The sequence below is a fragment of the Physeter macrocephalus genome, chromosome 11 (assembly GCF_002837175.3).
Source record: "Physeter macrocephalus isolate SW-GA chromosome 11, ASM283717v5, whole genome shotgun sequence".
In the NCBI taxonomy this organism is placed as follows: domain Eukaryota; kingdom Metazoa; phylum Chordata; class Mammalia; order Artiodactyla; family Physeteridae; genus Physeter; species Physeter macrocephalus.
The window spans coordinates 45,295,220-45,310,212 of NC_041224.1; the positions used below are offsets into that span (position 1 = coordinate 45,295,220).

General features: G+C 41.9%; 1 protein-coding gene across 2 annotated transcripts in view; it reads right to left on the bottom strand.

Moving 5' to 3' along the window:
• LEO1 (LEO1 homolog, Paf1/RNA polymerase II complex component) overlaps positions 1 to 14,993 on the bottom strand; it is a 47,936-nt gene that overhangs the window by 3,765 nt on the left and 29,178 nt on the right. The window contains exons 7-11 of one of the 2 annotated variants that reach the window (XM_024128765.2): positions 11,293 to 11,387; positions 10,621 to 10,755; positions 9,385 to 9,520; positions 7,932 to 8,118; positions 4,865 to 4,962 (exon numbers count right to left, since the gene is read on the bottom strand). In XM_024128765.2, the coding sequence (XP_023984533.1) occupies positions 4,865 to 4,962; positions 7,932 to 8,118; positions 9,385 to 9,520; positions 10,621 to 10,755; positions 11,293 to 11,387 (651 nt within the window). The remainder of the gene's footprint in view (positions 1 to 4,864; positions 4,963 to 7,931; positions 8,119 to 9,384; positions 9,521 to 10,620; positions 10,756 to 11,292; positions 11,388 to 14,993) is intronic. The other variant, XM_028495958.2, reaches the window with a different exon arrangement.

The window sequence follows — 14,993 nt, forward strand, 5'->3', positions numbered from 1 at the left end:
GGGATCAATAGCAGAATAACTGAGGCAGAAGAACGGATAAGTGACCTGGAAGATAAAATAGTGGAAATAACTACTGCAGAGCAGAATAAAGAAAAAAGAATGAAAAGAACTGAGGACAGTCTCAGAGACCTCTGAGATGAACACAAAGCTTCCTAATACAGCCATGAATGCAGGTCCCTAAAGACACAGGAACAGGCAGCCCACAGTTATGGAGGAGTTGTCTTCCAACAATTTATTTTTTAGACTGATTGTAAAACTCACATTAGAAACCATCTCTCAGAGTTTATTTAACCCAAAATATACCTAAGAATATATACAAATAAGGGTGTCTTAAAGTATAAGTGACCAACACCAAGAGTGTCAAGGCTTCCAGGGAAACACATTCAGAATCCCAACCACACTGGAGGGGAAGCTGGGACTACCCTGGTTCCAAGTTGCTGATGGCTCCATAAACAGAGGGGCCTCTAACAGGTAAGGCAGGGCTGACAAGGGGGGAATGGAGGCTCCACGAGGCAGAGCTGGGGAAGGAAAGAGAGACATGGAGAGCAACAAGACCACCAGCACTACATTCTAGGCAGTCCTTGGCAGGTCGTCTCTTTCATCCAAGAAAGCTGAGGCCTGGCAGTGATGCCCTTCCTTCCCATTGTCTGCATGTTCCTTTCCACGGCAGTCTTTCCCTTTTCCACAGTTTCTTCTACTACCCATCTTTCCACTTTTGTTGTAATTTAGGTTTCCTAAAGTTTTCACTGCTTACAAAAATAAGGGAGGATAAAAAGTTCTGTTTCTGTCCTTTTTTTGTAACTTAGACCCTGTTGGGGAAGGGAAGCTAGCATTCACCCACTTTCATATCTGTTATTTACTATAATACAACTTTACAAGGCAGCGAGCATAAACCCCATAGAACAGATGAGGAAACAGACTTGGAAATGTGAGATGACTTGCTCAAGGCCATACAAGTAGTATAAAATAGCCCAAGATTAAGTAATCCAGTTCATTCTAATCCAGACCCATGCCCTTTCCCCATATCAAGGAATGCTCTGGTGACAACAGTGGTTCTCTGGGGTGGGGACTTAGGGTCTGAAAACTCACTTTATCGCAGAGGAATAACTAGGCTCATGGTGTGTGGGTAGGGTTTAGTGTGCAAATAAGGAGAGGGGCCTAGAGCAGGTCTGACCCCTTTCCTCCTCTCTCCCATTGTGACCCATGCCAGGACTTGAACTGGGGCAATAAGGGGAGGCAGAGGCAGGGGTTGGGAGGTCCAGGCAGAAGTAAAGTCTCTGTTGTCAGGAAAGGGGAAGGGAGGGGTACAGGAAGACTTAACGGCGAGCATTTGGGTGCGAAAGGTAGAGGACAGCTCCTATAACAGACAGCTAGGAGGCATTCGCAAGAGACATTTTTAAGTCAGGAAGTTACAGGTTTGCAATTGCCCAGACTAGAAGAAGACTATTTGATGGATCACATTTAGAAATCTCATTTCTGAGAATACTAGAAATAAACAGAAGTCCCATGGCACTTTTCAAGTTTTATTCACAGTTTCTGTTTGCCAAAAAATAAAACTGCATCTGCTTAGATGAGGACTCCTGTTTGCCAACAGTTCAACACACTATAAATGCATGATTAAGATGTTTCCTATCTAATTTAAAATAAGTATGTTGCAGAATAATTTAACAATTTTTGTCTAGTTATCTTCCATAGCATGCCACTTTCAAGAAAGACTGGGAAATATTAAATGTTGTAATTAACAATAATGCAAGAACAAAATTCTGTTTCACATGACAAAAGAGCTCACAGAAGCTCACAGTTCACAGGCCAAAATGATCAAAATACATTAAAATCATAAAATAACAGGAACACAATGTTCCCACAATATGGCAGAACAATCCTTTGAATAACCCTCCCATTGAAAATTACATGATGAAAAACTATAAACAAACCAAAGTGATGGCAAGAAAATAAGGTGTAATCAGAGACCAAAAATTTAGCAAAAGCAAGAACCCACAGAGATAAGCACAGCACTAAAGCAGGCTTTCTCCTTGAAGACATTTACCAAACTGTGTGAACATGAGCTTAGGTTTTATGCCTTGCAGGGTGCTGAGGACAGGAGACAAAGGCCAAGTGGAGCAGATTAATAGCAGACCCCAAAGGACTGTATTTTAGTGTTCAGGTGAACTAGAAATAAACCCAGGCCCATTTCTCTGAGGCAGGGGTCAGCAAACCTTTTTGGTAAAGGGCCTGAGAATAAATGTCTTAGGCTTTACAAGACATATGTATGATTTCTGTTGCAACTAATCAGCTCTGTCACTATAGAAGGAAAACATCCATAGACAAATATGTAAATGAATAACCATGGGTGGATTCCTAACTAACTTTATTTGAAAAAACAGGTGGCAGGCCAGATTAGGTCAGTGGGATGTAATTTGCCAACCCCTGTTCTAAATGCCTGCAAGAATAATTTCTAATCTCTAACATTAGAACTAATTAACAGGGGATTAAAACAAAAAATTAAAAATTTCTAGGAAAATTCATAACCACAAGTCAGAACCCATACTTCCAGTAAAACTAAGAAGACCTTATTCCAAGAATATAATTTAAAGTGGTCCCAAGGTACCTGGCAGAAGCAAATATATACCATCTTTGGAGGAATCCATCAATCTAGGCCACACAAATTCCCATTGATCTGAGCTAAGTAAAGCAATCATTTAATTGCAGAACACATGGAGAAATAAGTCATCATGAAAAAGAGCCAGCAGAAGTAACCGGCAGTAAAATCACACATGTAAAGATTTAGACATTGGAATTATCAGACATAAAAGACCATACATGTAAGTTTAAAATATTTAAAGACATTAAAAGGAGAAACTGAAAAATATAACTTAGGAGCAGAATTTTAAAAAATGACCAATTAGAAAAAGAAGCTAAACCTCTAGAGATAAAAAACTGAAACAAAGTAAAAGTTCAATGCAAGAGATTAACAATGTATCAGACAGCTAAAGAAAGCACTGAACTAGAAGGATCTGAAGAACTGTCCTAGAATGCAGAGAGATAAAGACATGGGAAATATGAAAGACAGATTGAGGATCTGTCATGGAGGATAAAGTAAGAAGGAATAACATGCATCTAATCAGAGTTTCATGAAGAAAGGAGAGACAGAATGGTACAGAAGTAATATCTGAAGAATTAATAGCTGAGAAATTTTCAGAACTGATGAAAGATACCAATCTACAGATTCAGAAAATCTAACAAATCCCAATCAGGAAAATAAAAAGAAACACAAAGTAAGATACCATAGCAAAATTCAAGAACAGCCAAGATAAAAATAATCTAAAACGACTTAAATAGGGACTTCCCTGGTGGTGCAGTGGTTAATGCAGGGGACACAGGTTTGAGCCCTGGCCCGGGAAGATCCCACATGCCACGGAGCAACTAAGCCCTTGTGCCACAACTACTGAGCCTGCGCTCTAAAGCCTGTGAACCACAACTACTGAAGCCAGCACACCTAGAGCCCATGCTCCACAACAAGAGAAGCCACCGCAATAAGCCCACGCACCGCAACGAAAAGCAGACCCTGCTCACCGCAAGTAGAGAAAGCCCGCACACAGCAACAAAGACCCAACGCAGCCAAAAATTAATTAATTTAAAAAATAAATAAATAAAAAGACTTAAATAAAATAAGTAGGCCATGGGGATGTGATGTACAGCATAGTGACTACAGTTAATAATACTGTATTGTGGCCTTCCCTGGTGGTACAGTGGTTAAGAATCCGCCTGCCAATGCAGGGGACACAGGTTCGAGCCCTGGTCTGGGAAGACCCCACATGCCACAGAGCAACTAAGCCAATGCGCCACAACTACTGAGCCTGTGCTCTAGAGCCTGCAAGCCACAACTACTAAGCCCACATGCCACAACTACTGAAGCCCGCGTGCCTAGAGCCTGTGCTCCACAACGAGAAGCCACCGCAATGAGAAGCCCACGCAGCACTGCAACAAAGAGTAGCCCCCGCTCGCCACAACTAGAGAAGGCCCATGTGCAGCAACAAAGACCCAACGCAGCCAAAAATAAATAAATACTGTAATGTACAATTTAAAGTGGCTAAGAGCATAGATCTTAAAAGTTCCAACACAAGAAAAAAACATATAACTAAACATATAACTATTGTGGTATGATCATTTTGCAATATATACATATATCGATCAAATCTTTATGTTGTATACCTGAAACTAATATAATGTTATATAATGTTACATGTCAATTATATTTTGAAAAAAGACTTAAAATTTCCCAGCACCTGTACTCTTATAATTTGAAAAGGATACTGTCAAAAATGTAAAATTCCTTTGAAAATTTATTATTTCAATAATAGATGGAAATTTATTTTCTTGAATTACTCAATACTATTTCAAATATGAGTTCATCTAAATAAAAAGAAAACAGATTTTTCTACCATAAGATTTCTGTAATTTAAAAAATATATTGAAAATAAACAAAAAGAGAAAAAGAAAGAAGAAATACATGCTCTGATGTACCCACACGAATGATTTCTAGTTCTCTAGTCGAGCCTTGGTATCTCAGGGCCATGTGTCTTCTCCCAGGCCTTTCCATCTACCTGGCATGCCCACCCTGGCTGGTTTGCCCTGCACACCTAGCATTCTTCCTTCAACACCCAACGAGAGGTCTCCTTCTCTGAGCAGAGGTATCAGACCCTCCTCTGGGCCACCCCTAGTCCTGTTACTGGATTTATCTCTCTGAGCTTCAGTGAAGTGTGTAGACATCTATCTGTGCTCCTGGGCTATGAGCTCCTCTTCATTCCAGGAGTTGACTTGTAGGTACAGGGTAAACCTCTAGAATTGAATAAATTTGGTTTACCTCATCACTGGTGAGTTTCTTTGCTTTGAGTAATCTTTGAGCCTTATCTTCTTCTGATCCCTCATCACTGTCTGATGAATAGATTCTGGCTCGTTCCTCTGAAAGCAAAGGTAGAAGATTTGTGAGTGACTTTCAAAGACAATGATCCATTCATTCCCGGATTCTTCTTCTGATGAATATCTTTAGTTCCTTTGTACATTTTTTCCAGAGGAAAAAAATAATTAAATTTTTTTAAACTTAAAGGTAAATGTGGGCTTCCCTGGTGGTGCAGTGGTTAGGAATCTGCCTGCCGGTGCAGGGGATGCGGGTTCGAGCCCTCGTCCAGGAAGATCCCACATGCCACGGAGCAACGGAGCCCGTGCACCACAACTACTGAGCCTGCGCTCTAGAGCTGAGAGCCACGACTACTGAGCCTGCGTGCCACAACTACTGAAGCCCACACACCTAGAGCCCATGCTCCGCAACAAGAGAGACCACCGCAATGAGAAGCCCGCGCACCGCAATGAAGCGTAGCCCCGGCTCGCCACAACTAGAGAAAGCCCACGCGCAGCAAGACCCAATGCAGCCAAAGACAAATGAATAAAAATAAACTTATTTTTCAAAAAAAGGTAAATGTAAGTTTAGATATTTTGAAATGAAGCACTTATCCTCTCAAATACAAGAATGGTTTATCTGACCACTTTTTTTTTTTTTGGTATCTGACCACTTTTAAATATTAAAAAGGCTTGTGCAAGCTGATTAAAGAGACAGACACCACTATTTCCAAATAAGTTTTTAAAGTCTGAGTCATTCTTTTATCAGGGTAACAGTTAATTCCAAAATAAGCTTTAAAGATAAAAGCAAGAGGTGGTTTCCTGGTCCTGTAAAGACGGTTTGTTGCCAAGTGGACATTTCAAAGGGAGATGGAGATGAATAACAGCCTGTGCTGATGACCCAGCCCAGGTGAAGCGCAGGCAGAATAAGAACAGCTGATGTTAGACCAACCCCCTCACCTCAGAATCCAATGCTCTCCCCTTCTCCCCACTCCCTGCCTGTCTGACTATTGGACAGAACTGATTGCTAATGAACTTCTCCATTCGGTTTTTAATCACTGGGAAACTGAATATTATATAATCTCCCCTAAAAAATCCTCAATTTTTTGGTTTTTATTTAGTGTATATGTGATTTATTTCCACAGTTAATCTTTTCTGTGGGAAATCTGCACTAACAAACAAATAAAAATAAAAGGTCTCTGTACTATAGTCCCAAAATAAATAAAATGCAGTTGCTGTGAAAAAAGGAGAAGGGAGTTTCACAGGATGGTCAGAGAAAGGGAAAATTGGGTGTTCTTATAATTTATCATTCTAACAGGACAAAACCAGGAACATGGTCACCCAAGGTATACCTTACACTGTACAGTGATTCCCAAATCTCTATCAAAGCTAACCTGGGGGGGATCAGATCCTCATTTTACACATGGAGAACTCGGTATTCAGAGACATGGAGTCACTTGCCCGAAGCCGATGAGTGGTAAGAACAATGACAATAGTTTTGGGTAACATTTATTTAGTACTTGTTATATGCCAAGGGCTGGATGAAGTACTTTATATGTATTATGTCATTCGATTCTCAAAACAACCTCATAATGGTATAAATACTATTACCAATAGGTTGTTCTTTTCTTGGTAAGGGTAACAGAAAAGAGGTACTGTAACTTTCCAAAAGTCATCCAACTAAAAAGTAAGAGAGTTGGGAATTCCCTGGTGGTCCAGTGCTTTCACTGCTGAGGCTGTGGGTTTGATCCCTGGTTGGGGAACTAAGATCCCGCAAATTGTGTAGTGCGGCCAAAAACAAAACAAAACAAAAAGTGGCAGAGCTGAGTCCAGCCCAGGTCTTCCATCTTCAGGTTCAGTTTGCTTTTTTAAGCATGACATCTTGCTGCAGGCTGTGGGGAAACTTCTGGAGACAGACACGTCCGAAGTCAGATTGCCCTGGTTCAAGAACTGTCCACGTACCAACTATGTGTCTTTGGGCAAGCCACTCAACCTAACCTCTCAAAGTCTCCATTTCCTCAGTAAGAACAAGACAAAAATGGACCTTGAGGCATTATGCTAAGTGAAATAAGTCACACAGAGAAAGACGAACACTGCGTGATCTCACTTGTATGTGGGATATAAAAAAAAGGAAAACAAAAAACCAAGCTCATAGATACAGAAAACAGATTAGTAGTTGCCTGAGGTATGGTGTGGAGGGTGGAGGAAAGGGTGAAGGGAGTCAAACGGTAGGAGCTCCAGTTAGAAGATAAATCAGTCATGGGCATGTAATGTACAGTGTGGTGATTAAAGTTAATAACACTGTACTGCATATTTAAAAGTTGCTGAGAGAGCAGATCTTAAAAGTTCCCATCACAAGAAAAAAATTCCGTAACTATCTTTGGTGGCAGAAGTTAACTAGACTTATTATGGTGATCGTTTCACAATATATACAAATACCGAATCATTAGGTTGTACACCTGAAACTAATATAATTAGTTTAGTAATCAATTTTTTAAAAAAAGAACAAGACAATAGTAGCAACTGGGTCTTAACATTGTTATGAGGATCCAATAGGATGCATGTTTGAGTATCTGTCTGGGATTCAGTATGTGCTGAATAAATGTTAACCATTATAAATTATTGATACTTGTGAAAGAAGGGACTATGCAATGGAGAACTTTGAAAGAAAACACATGTATTCGCTGAAAAACTGGACTTCCTGATTCTTAAAAACTGAACTTCTTGATTGTTAACTAGTAATTTAAAAAGTTGAGAGAAGTTCCAAATATAATCGGCAGACTTTCAAATCAGAAAGCAGAAGCTCAAGGGATGAGTCTGAAAGCGAGAGAGCACAGGCAGCTTCTGCCCTTCCAGGCTGACCTGAAAGGATTCCACAATGACTCTTTAGCTCTTTAGACCTCAAAATGTCTCACTCATTAACACTGGTTCCTTAAAAGTAAAATGTCCAGTGACTGAGCATTCAGAGTATGCTCAATGCAAAGATAAATTCCTGGACCCTGACATGATGACATTTAATTTCTGCCCAAACTCACCTCGAATGCCCCCTTTGTATCGGTTTTTAATGGCAGCCAAGCTGATGGACTCCTCACCTTCCTCCTCCTCATCATATCGATCAGGTTCTAGGTAGCTAGCACTCAGCCCCCGCTGGTGCTGTTTCTCTCTCATGCGGCGCTGCTGAGATTCCCTACGAATAGAAGCCCTCAAACGTTCTTCTTCTTTCTGTAAAGAAGCAAATAAATTATTGAACTTTAAAACAAAAAATGAACTCACTTAGTGCCCCCTTGAAACTACTTTACTGTAAAGAACAAGTAAATGTCTTGCCCAGGATAACACCAGTTCCTATGTCCTCAGGGTACAGTTCTCTCCATTCTACACCTCTGTTACCACACATGGTCATCATCTTGTTCAGTTCGAAGGCGTGAAGACAACACAGGGTGAAGAGGCAAAGGCTCCCTCCCTCACACCAACCTCCCCATCAGAACTGGCACCGGCAAAGCCTTGGGAGATACAGCGTCCCCTGTGCTGCCAGGCAGAGCCCAGAGTGCAGCGACCAGCCTGAGGAACCTCATTCATGTCCAGTGGATGCCTGAGGGAGGTGGGTTCTCTTCACCCCTGAGACAGACACCTGACTTGCCCAGGCTCCACCAAACTACCATGGTGCCCACATATTCCAGTCTGGGGCCCTCAACCCAGAGAGCTCCCCACAGCTCCTGATGGCAGGATGGGGAGGTTCTGGTGGGGAGGGTCCCCGAGCCCCAAAGCAGAGCCTTCATTCCCTTCCATCTGCCTGGCTTCTACACATTGGGGTTCACTAGGCAGGGCCAGGTTATGAGAAGTCAGGGATATTCTGGCGTTTCTTTGATTCCTCATTTAATTGCTTTATTACTGCATACAGCTCTAATTCTGTTGCTGGACATTGTTTCATTAAGTAGTATGTGGTTGTGCAGAGTACAGAGTAAAAATCACTGTCAGTAGAATAGGGATCAAGAACAAACTAGCTGATTCCTTGTGCATTTCCATGCAAGCTGGGGATGTGAAGGAGGGCTTGGGGCATCTCTCAATGTGGTCCTGGAGTCTTCAGGTTCCTCCAGCTCCCCTATCTTCAGGAGAAAAGGGGGGAAACTTCTTGTCTATTTATATTCTACTTAGACCAAATCTCTCGAGCATTTCCACTGATTTTTGACATGGACTCTAAACCAGACATACATGATTTAATCATCCTTGAAATTATCTGTGAAAGTTCAGATTCTTTCAGTCATCTGTTTGCCAAACTCTCAGGACCTCATGGGAGAGAACCCAAGCCAGGGTTTATTTTAGGACTATCACCATATTACCCATTTGCCAAATGCTTAGGAAATGAAACCAGCTCCGTGTTCATGCCAGCTGGAAGGATAAATAGTGGGTCAATAAGAGATGATGAACAACATTTTAGGAAATGCTATTCTTAATATTCCAAAATTCCAGGATAAAGCTCAGCCAACATACCTTAATCATCTCTGTACGCTGGCATTCAGGATCACGACCAGCCATTGGTAAGATTCTAATCTTCTGTGTCTTTGAACATCTATCTGCAAGTGACAGGGTCATCTTTCTATGTGTGGCACTGTCTGTAGAGTGAGGTCTGCAGGAAATGAACAAAAATACCTCATTGTTTAGTAAATACATTTGTGAGTCAGTCATATCAACATCAAAGGAGGCCAGTGACCATTTCCTATTCTCTAGAAAAAAATAGGCAGGGACACAAGACAATATACTAGATGGGGATTCTGAACTTTCTTCTTTCTGTAGCTTACTAAAACATTCTTATCTCACAAGTAAAGTGAAATATGGAAAGCTGGAGTAAAAAAGGTTTGCACAGCACAATTACCCTCTAGAAGCAGTAAATGGATGGGCTTAAGCAGCATTTACTGAATACTAAGTGCCAAGCACTGTACTTTTGTGTTTTACATATTACATGACTTCATTGTTAGAGCTCCTCTATGAGATAATTATTACATTTTATATATTAGGAAACTGAGGCAAGAAAAAGGTTGAGAAAGTTACAAAAGGTCATGCAAGTGGAAATGGGACTCAGATACAGGTCTATCTGATTCCAAAGCCTATAATCTTGACCATTACAATTTTCAAAACTGTTAAGTCATAACCAAGAATATTGTGCCCTCTCCAAAGATAAGAATTACCCAAGGAGGATGGTCTGCTTAGAATCAAGAAAAGAAAAACAGGAATGTTTCATTGTAGTGCCTACGCTGCCTAGACAAGGGGGATGCTCTCGCCAGCTGACCTGAGTATCCTGGGCTGCTTGGAGAACACATCCTTGGAGAGGTAATGGATGCAGCAGCCTAAAGAACAAGATGACCTCAGCCTTCACACCCACCAACTCACTGCCTTTCCTCTGATCGCATGCACACTAACAACCTCTAATTATCGCGCTGACCTGCAAGTATTCTTAGGCCTCCTGGCAGTTATAGTAATTACTGGAATTAAAAAACTGACATTCTGGTTTACATAACAGTCTCTTGGAAGTTCAGTTAGCATGACCTGGTTCCCTGTGAAACAGCAACTTGACAATATCGCCTTTGAACCTTCAGAGCTGAGAACCAGATCTTGGTCTTTGGGGAACTATACTGCAAGGTTATGCCAATCAGGAGTCAGGCACTTTGAACAACACCTATATTTCACTGCTTTTATTGTAACAAATAGTACGTTGATGAGAGTAATTACCTGAATGTGAGTTTGGTTTTAAAGACGGCTTGTCCCTGTAGACCGGTACCTTGTCTTATAAAAAGGTGGTTGTGATCGCCCTGCAGTGGAGCCTTGTAAACATCAAACACCTCATTGCCTAAATGCAGGGACATGCTGAAAAGAAGGAACACTTCACATGTAAGTCAGAAAGCTTTCACTCTATCATTTTACTTCACTTAAAATGTGATTCAGCTGCTGCTTTCTCTCCTTACACAGAATTCAGAAGGAAGAATAAAGAAGGCATGATGTGGAAAACGACCTACACAGAAGTAAAACACTCTGTATGCTTATGTTTAGAAGTAAAACATGCTGTGACATTCACTCAGCCTCTACCACCTTCCCAGTGAAGGGCAGTTTTACTAAAGTGTCAATTTGTAAGGAGGGAGGGAAGTTGGTCTAACTTTTCCAGACTACTATGCTGGAGCCAAAGAGGATGGTCACATTTCCGGCCTACTTTTAAAGTCTTCCACCAGCCTGTATGACCCTCAACTGCCTATTTATATTTCTCTCAGGTTTTCTTTGCAATGTCAGGGACTAAACAATGGAAATTCTTTAATAAGAGGTATACCCCAAATAAGCTCATATTCCAAAGTTTGATCCCTCCCAGCCACATACTGGGTATTTCCATACTCTTCAGGCATTTGTGCTCACCTTCCATCGGACCACTTGACTATCCGAGCATTGCTTTCTTTAATTTCATTTCCTTCTTCATCCCGGCGTATCCTCCATCTTATAGTATTTTCTACCTGTTTTAAAACACAAGTGACTCAGAACACTGAAGTTTGTGCTTCTTCTCTCCTCAAGAGACACAAAATCACAGAATAAACGTGCATAGTGACAGAAAAACAGACACTGAAACACTTTTGTTTTAATCACCTAGAGATGCTGGATAAAATAACAACAGGAAAGAAAGTAAGCTTAAGTGAATTTCTGAGCTCCCAGGGCTAGAACCAGAGACAGAGCTCAGTGCCAGAGCATCTGAGCAGATGCTAAATCTGTGGTAAACTCCAGAAGTTTTAAGATGCAGTAAGAGCTAGGAGGACAAGAAATACGGCTTGAGGCCATATGAGATGGCAATTTAGGATTGAGACTCCCTGTATAAACAGGTTCTCTCGCAGAGCTAAAAACCCAATAAATGTGGGACTAAAAACCTCTGCCAACTGGCCTAGGGAAGCTCCCCACACATGGGTAAGGAAAAAAAAAAAGCACCTTATGAAAATAAAAACCCCAGGTTTGCGCAGGTTTAGAGTCTAACTTTATCTTAACTTTATGGGGTGGGTGGGGGGTAGGAGGTGGTTTGGGGTGGGGGAGAGGGAGCACCAGGCAGATGTGGAAAATATTCAAGGGCTTCCTAAAATGAAAACCACTGTTATTGAAATTGAAAACTCAATGGGGCTTCCCTGGTGGCACAGTGGTTGAGAATCCGCCTGCCAATGCAGGGGACACTGGTTCGAGCCCTGGTCCAGGAAGATCCCACATGCCGCGGAGCAACTAAGCCCATGCGCCACAACTACTGAGCCTGCGCTCTACAGCGCATGAGCCACAACTACTGAAGCCCATGCGCCCTACTGCCTGTGCTCCGCAACAAGAGAAGCCACCGCAATGAGAAGCCTGTGTACTGCATCAAAGAGTAGCTTCTGCTCTCCGCAACTAGAGAAAGCCCGCATGCAGCAATGAAGACTCAATGCAGCCCAAAATAAAATTAATTAATTAATTAATTTTAAAAAACAAAACAAAACTCAATGGGACTTCCAGGAAAATACAGCACACTAAAAATCCACATAGTTTATCCCTGCTGCATCCTGGAAACACACTAAAATGACAGCAAAGAATTTAAAAAAGGATAAACTCACAAGGATAAAGAAAATGTGAATTAAGATGGCATCAAAGAGAAGCCAACATTTTGAAAACCAACAGATCTAAGCCCAAGCTTCCCTCTGCCTCTGCCCTCACCACCGACCCTAACAGCAGCTGCTCCCACTCTCAGTTAGATTTTCTGGATCTCCTCTGTTAACTGCAACTGCCTTTACAACTGAGTCCTAATGTTTTCCCTCCAGTTTCCCACTTTACTTATTTATTCCTCACTATATAAACAAACAACTATGAAGCTGGCTGATTAAAAACTCAATAATATTCATGAATTAAATATGATGTCAAATCTGAGATTTGTTTCCAAATAGTCTGGGTAAGGTGGGGTGGGGAATACAGATGAAACAAGATGTCCAACCTGACAACCACTGACATGAGAGATGGGTACATGAGATTTTATTATACTGTTCTCATTATATCTGTATATGTTTAAAATTTTCCTGAATAAAGGAAACAAAATGAAATGATCTGTCACAATTCCTGCCTTCCCTCTCATACAAAATAGGTTAGCCACATACAAGTATGAAGATACATATGGGCCATTATTAACTGAGAAGCCACTTTGAAAAATACTTCCTATTATATAAGGTGATTCAAATAATGATGCTATGAAAGTATAAAACACTCCTAGGTCTTACCCTACTGGGATGAAAGACACATCAAAGTACTTCTAAAGCCAGAGGACCTCATAGAGGTACATAAACTGTACCTGGTTCTTTGCTCATTAAAGAGTTAATTATACCACCAACTGACTCTTTAAAAATGGTCAGCCTAGTCCCTAGAACATCACTCAAGAAACCAAGGGTCCACGGTTATTTTCCATCACACATCAAGGTTTTGAAAAACAGTCTGGAGAGATTGGTTCCAGATGGCAGAGTAGAAGGACGTACGCTCACTCCCTCTTGCGAGAGCACCAGAATCACAACTAACTGCTGAACAATCATCGACAGGAAGACACTGGAAGTCACCAAAAAAGATACCCCACATCCAAAGACAAAGGAGAAACCACAATGAGACAGTAGGAGGGGCGCAATCACAATAAAATCAAATCCCATAACTGCTGGGTGGGTGACTCACAGACTGGAGAACACTTATACCACAGAAGTCCACCCACCGGAGTGAAGGTTCTGAGGCCCACGTCAGACTTCCCAACCTGGGTGTCTGGCAACGGGAGGAGGAATTCCCAGAGAATAAGACTTTAAAGGCTAGCAGGATTTGATTGCAGGACTTCAACAGGACTGGGAGAAACAAAGACTCCACTCTTGGGGGGCACACACAAAGTAGTGTGCGCACTGGGACCCAGGGGAAGGAGCAGTGACCCCATAGGAGACTGAACCAGACCTACCTCCTAGTGTTGGAGGGTCTCCTGCAGAGGCAGGGGGCAGCTGTGGCTCACCGCAGGGACAAGGACACTGGAAGCAGAAGTTCTGGGAAGTACTCCTTGGCGTAAGCCCTCCTGGGGTCTGCCATGAACCCCACCAAAGAGCCTGGTTAGGCCCCAGTGTTGGTTCACCTCAGGCCAAACAACCAACAGGGAGGGAACTCAGCCCCGCCCACCAGCAGACAAGCGGACTAAAGTTTTACTGAGCTCTGCCTGCGAGAGCAACACCCAGCTCTACCCACCACCAGTCCCTCCCATCAGGAGGCTTGTGCAAGCTTCCTGATCCACCAGAGGGCAGACAGCAGAAGCAAGAAGAACTACAATCCTGCAGCCTGTGGAACGAAAACCACATTCACAGAAAGATAGACAAAATGAAAAGGCAGAGGACTATGTTCCAGATGAAGGAACAAGATAAAACCCCAGAAAAACAACTAAATGAAGTGGAGATAGGCAACCTTCCAGAAGAATTCAGGATAATGATAGTAAAGATGATCCAGGACCTCGGAAAAAGAATGGAGGAAAAGATCGAGAAGATCCAAGAAATGTTTAACAAAGACCTCGAAGAATTAAAGAACAAATAAACAGAGATGAACAATACAATAACTGAAATGAAAAATACACTAGAAGGAATCAGTAGCAGAATAACTGAGGCAGAAGAATGGATAAGTGACCTGGAAGACAGGATGGTGAAATTCGCTGCCACAGAACAGAATAAAGAAAAAAGAATGAAAAGAAATGAAGACTGCCTAAGAGATCTCTGGGACAACATTAAACCCGCCGACATTCACATTATAGGGGTCCCAGAAGGAGAAGAGAGAGAGAAAGAACCGAGAAAATATTTGAAGAGATTATAGTTGAAAACTTCCCTAACATGGGAAAGGAAATAGCCACCCAAGTCCAGGAAGCGCAGAGAGTCCCAGGCAGGATAAACCAAAGGAGAAACACACCGAGACACATAGTAATCAGACTGACAAAAATTAAAGACAAAGAAAAATTATTAAAAGCAACAAAGGAGGGCTTCCCTGGTGGCACAGTGGTTAAGAGTCCACCTGCCGATGCAGGGGACACGGGTTCGTGCCCCGGTCCGGGAAGATCCCACATG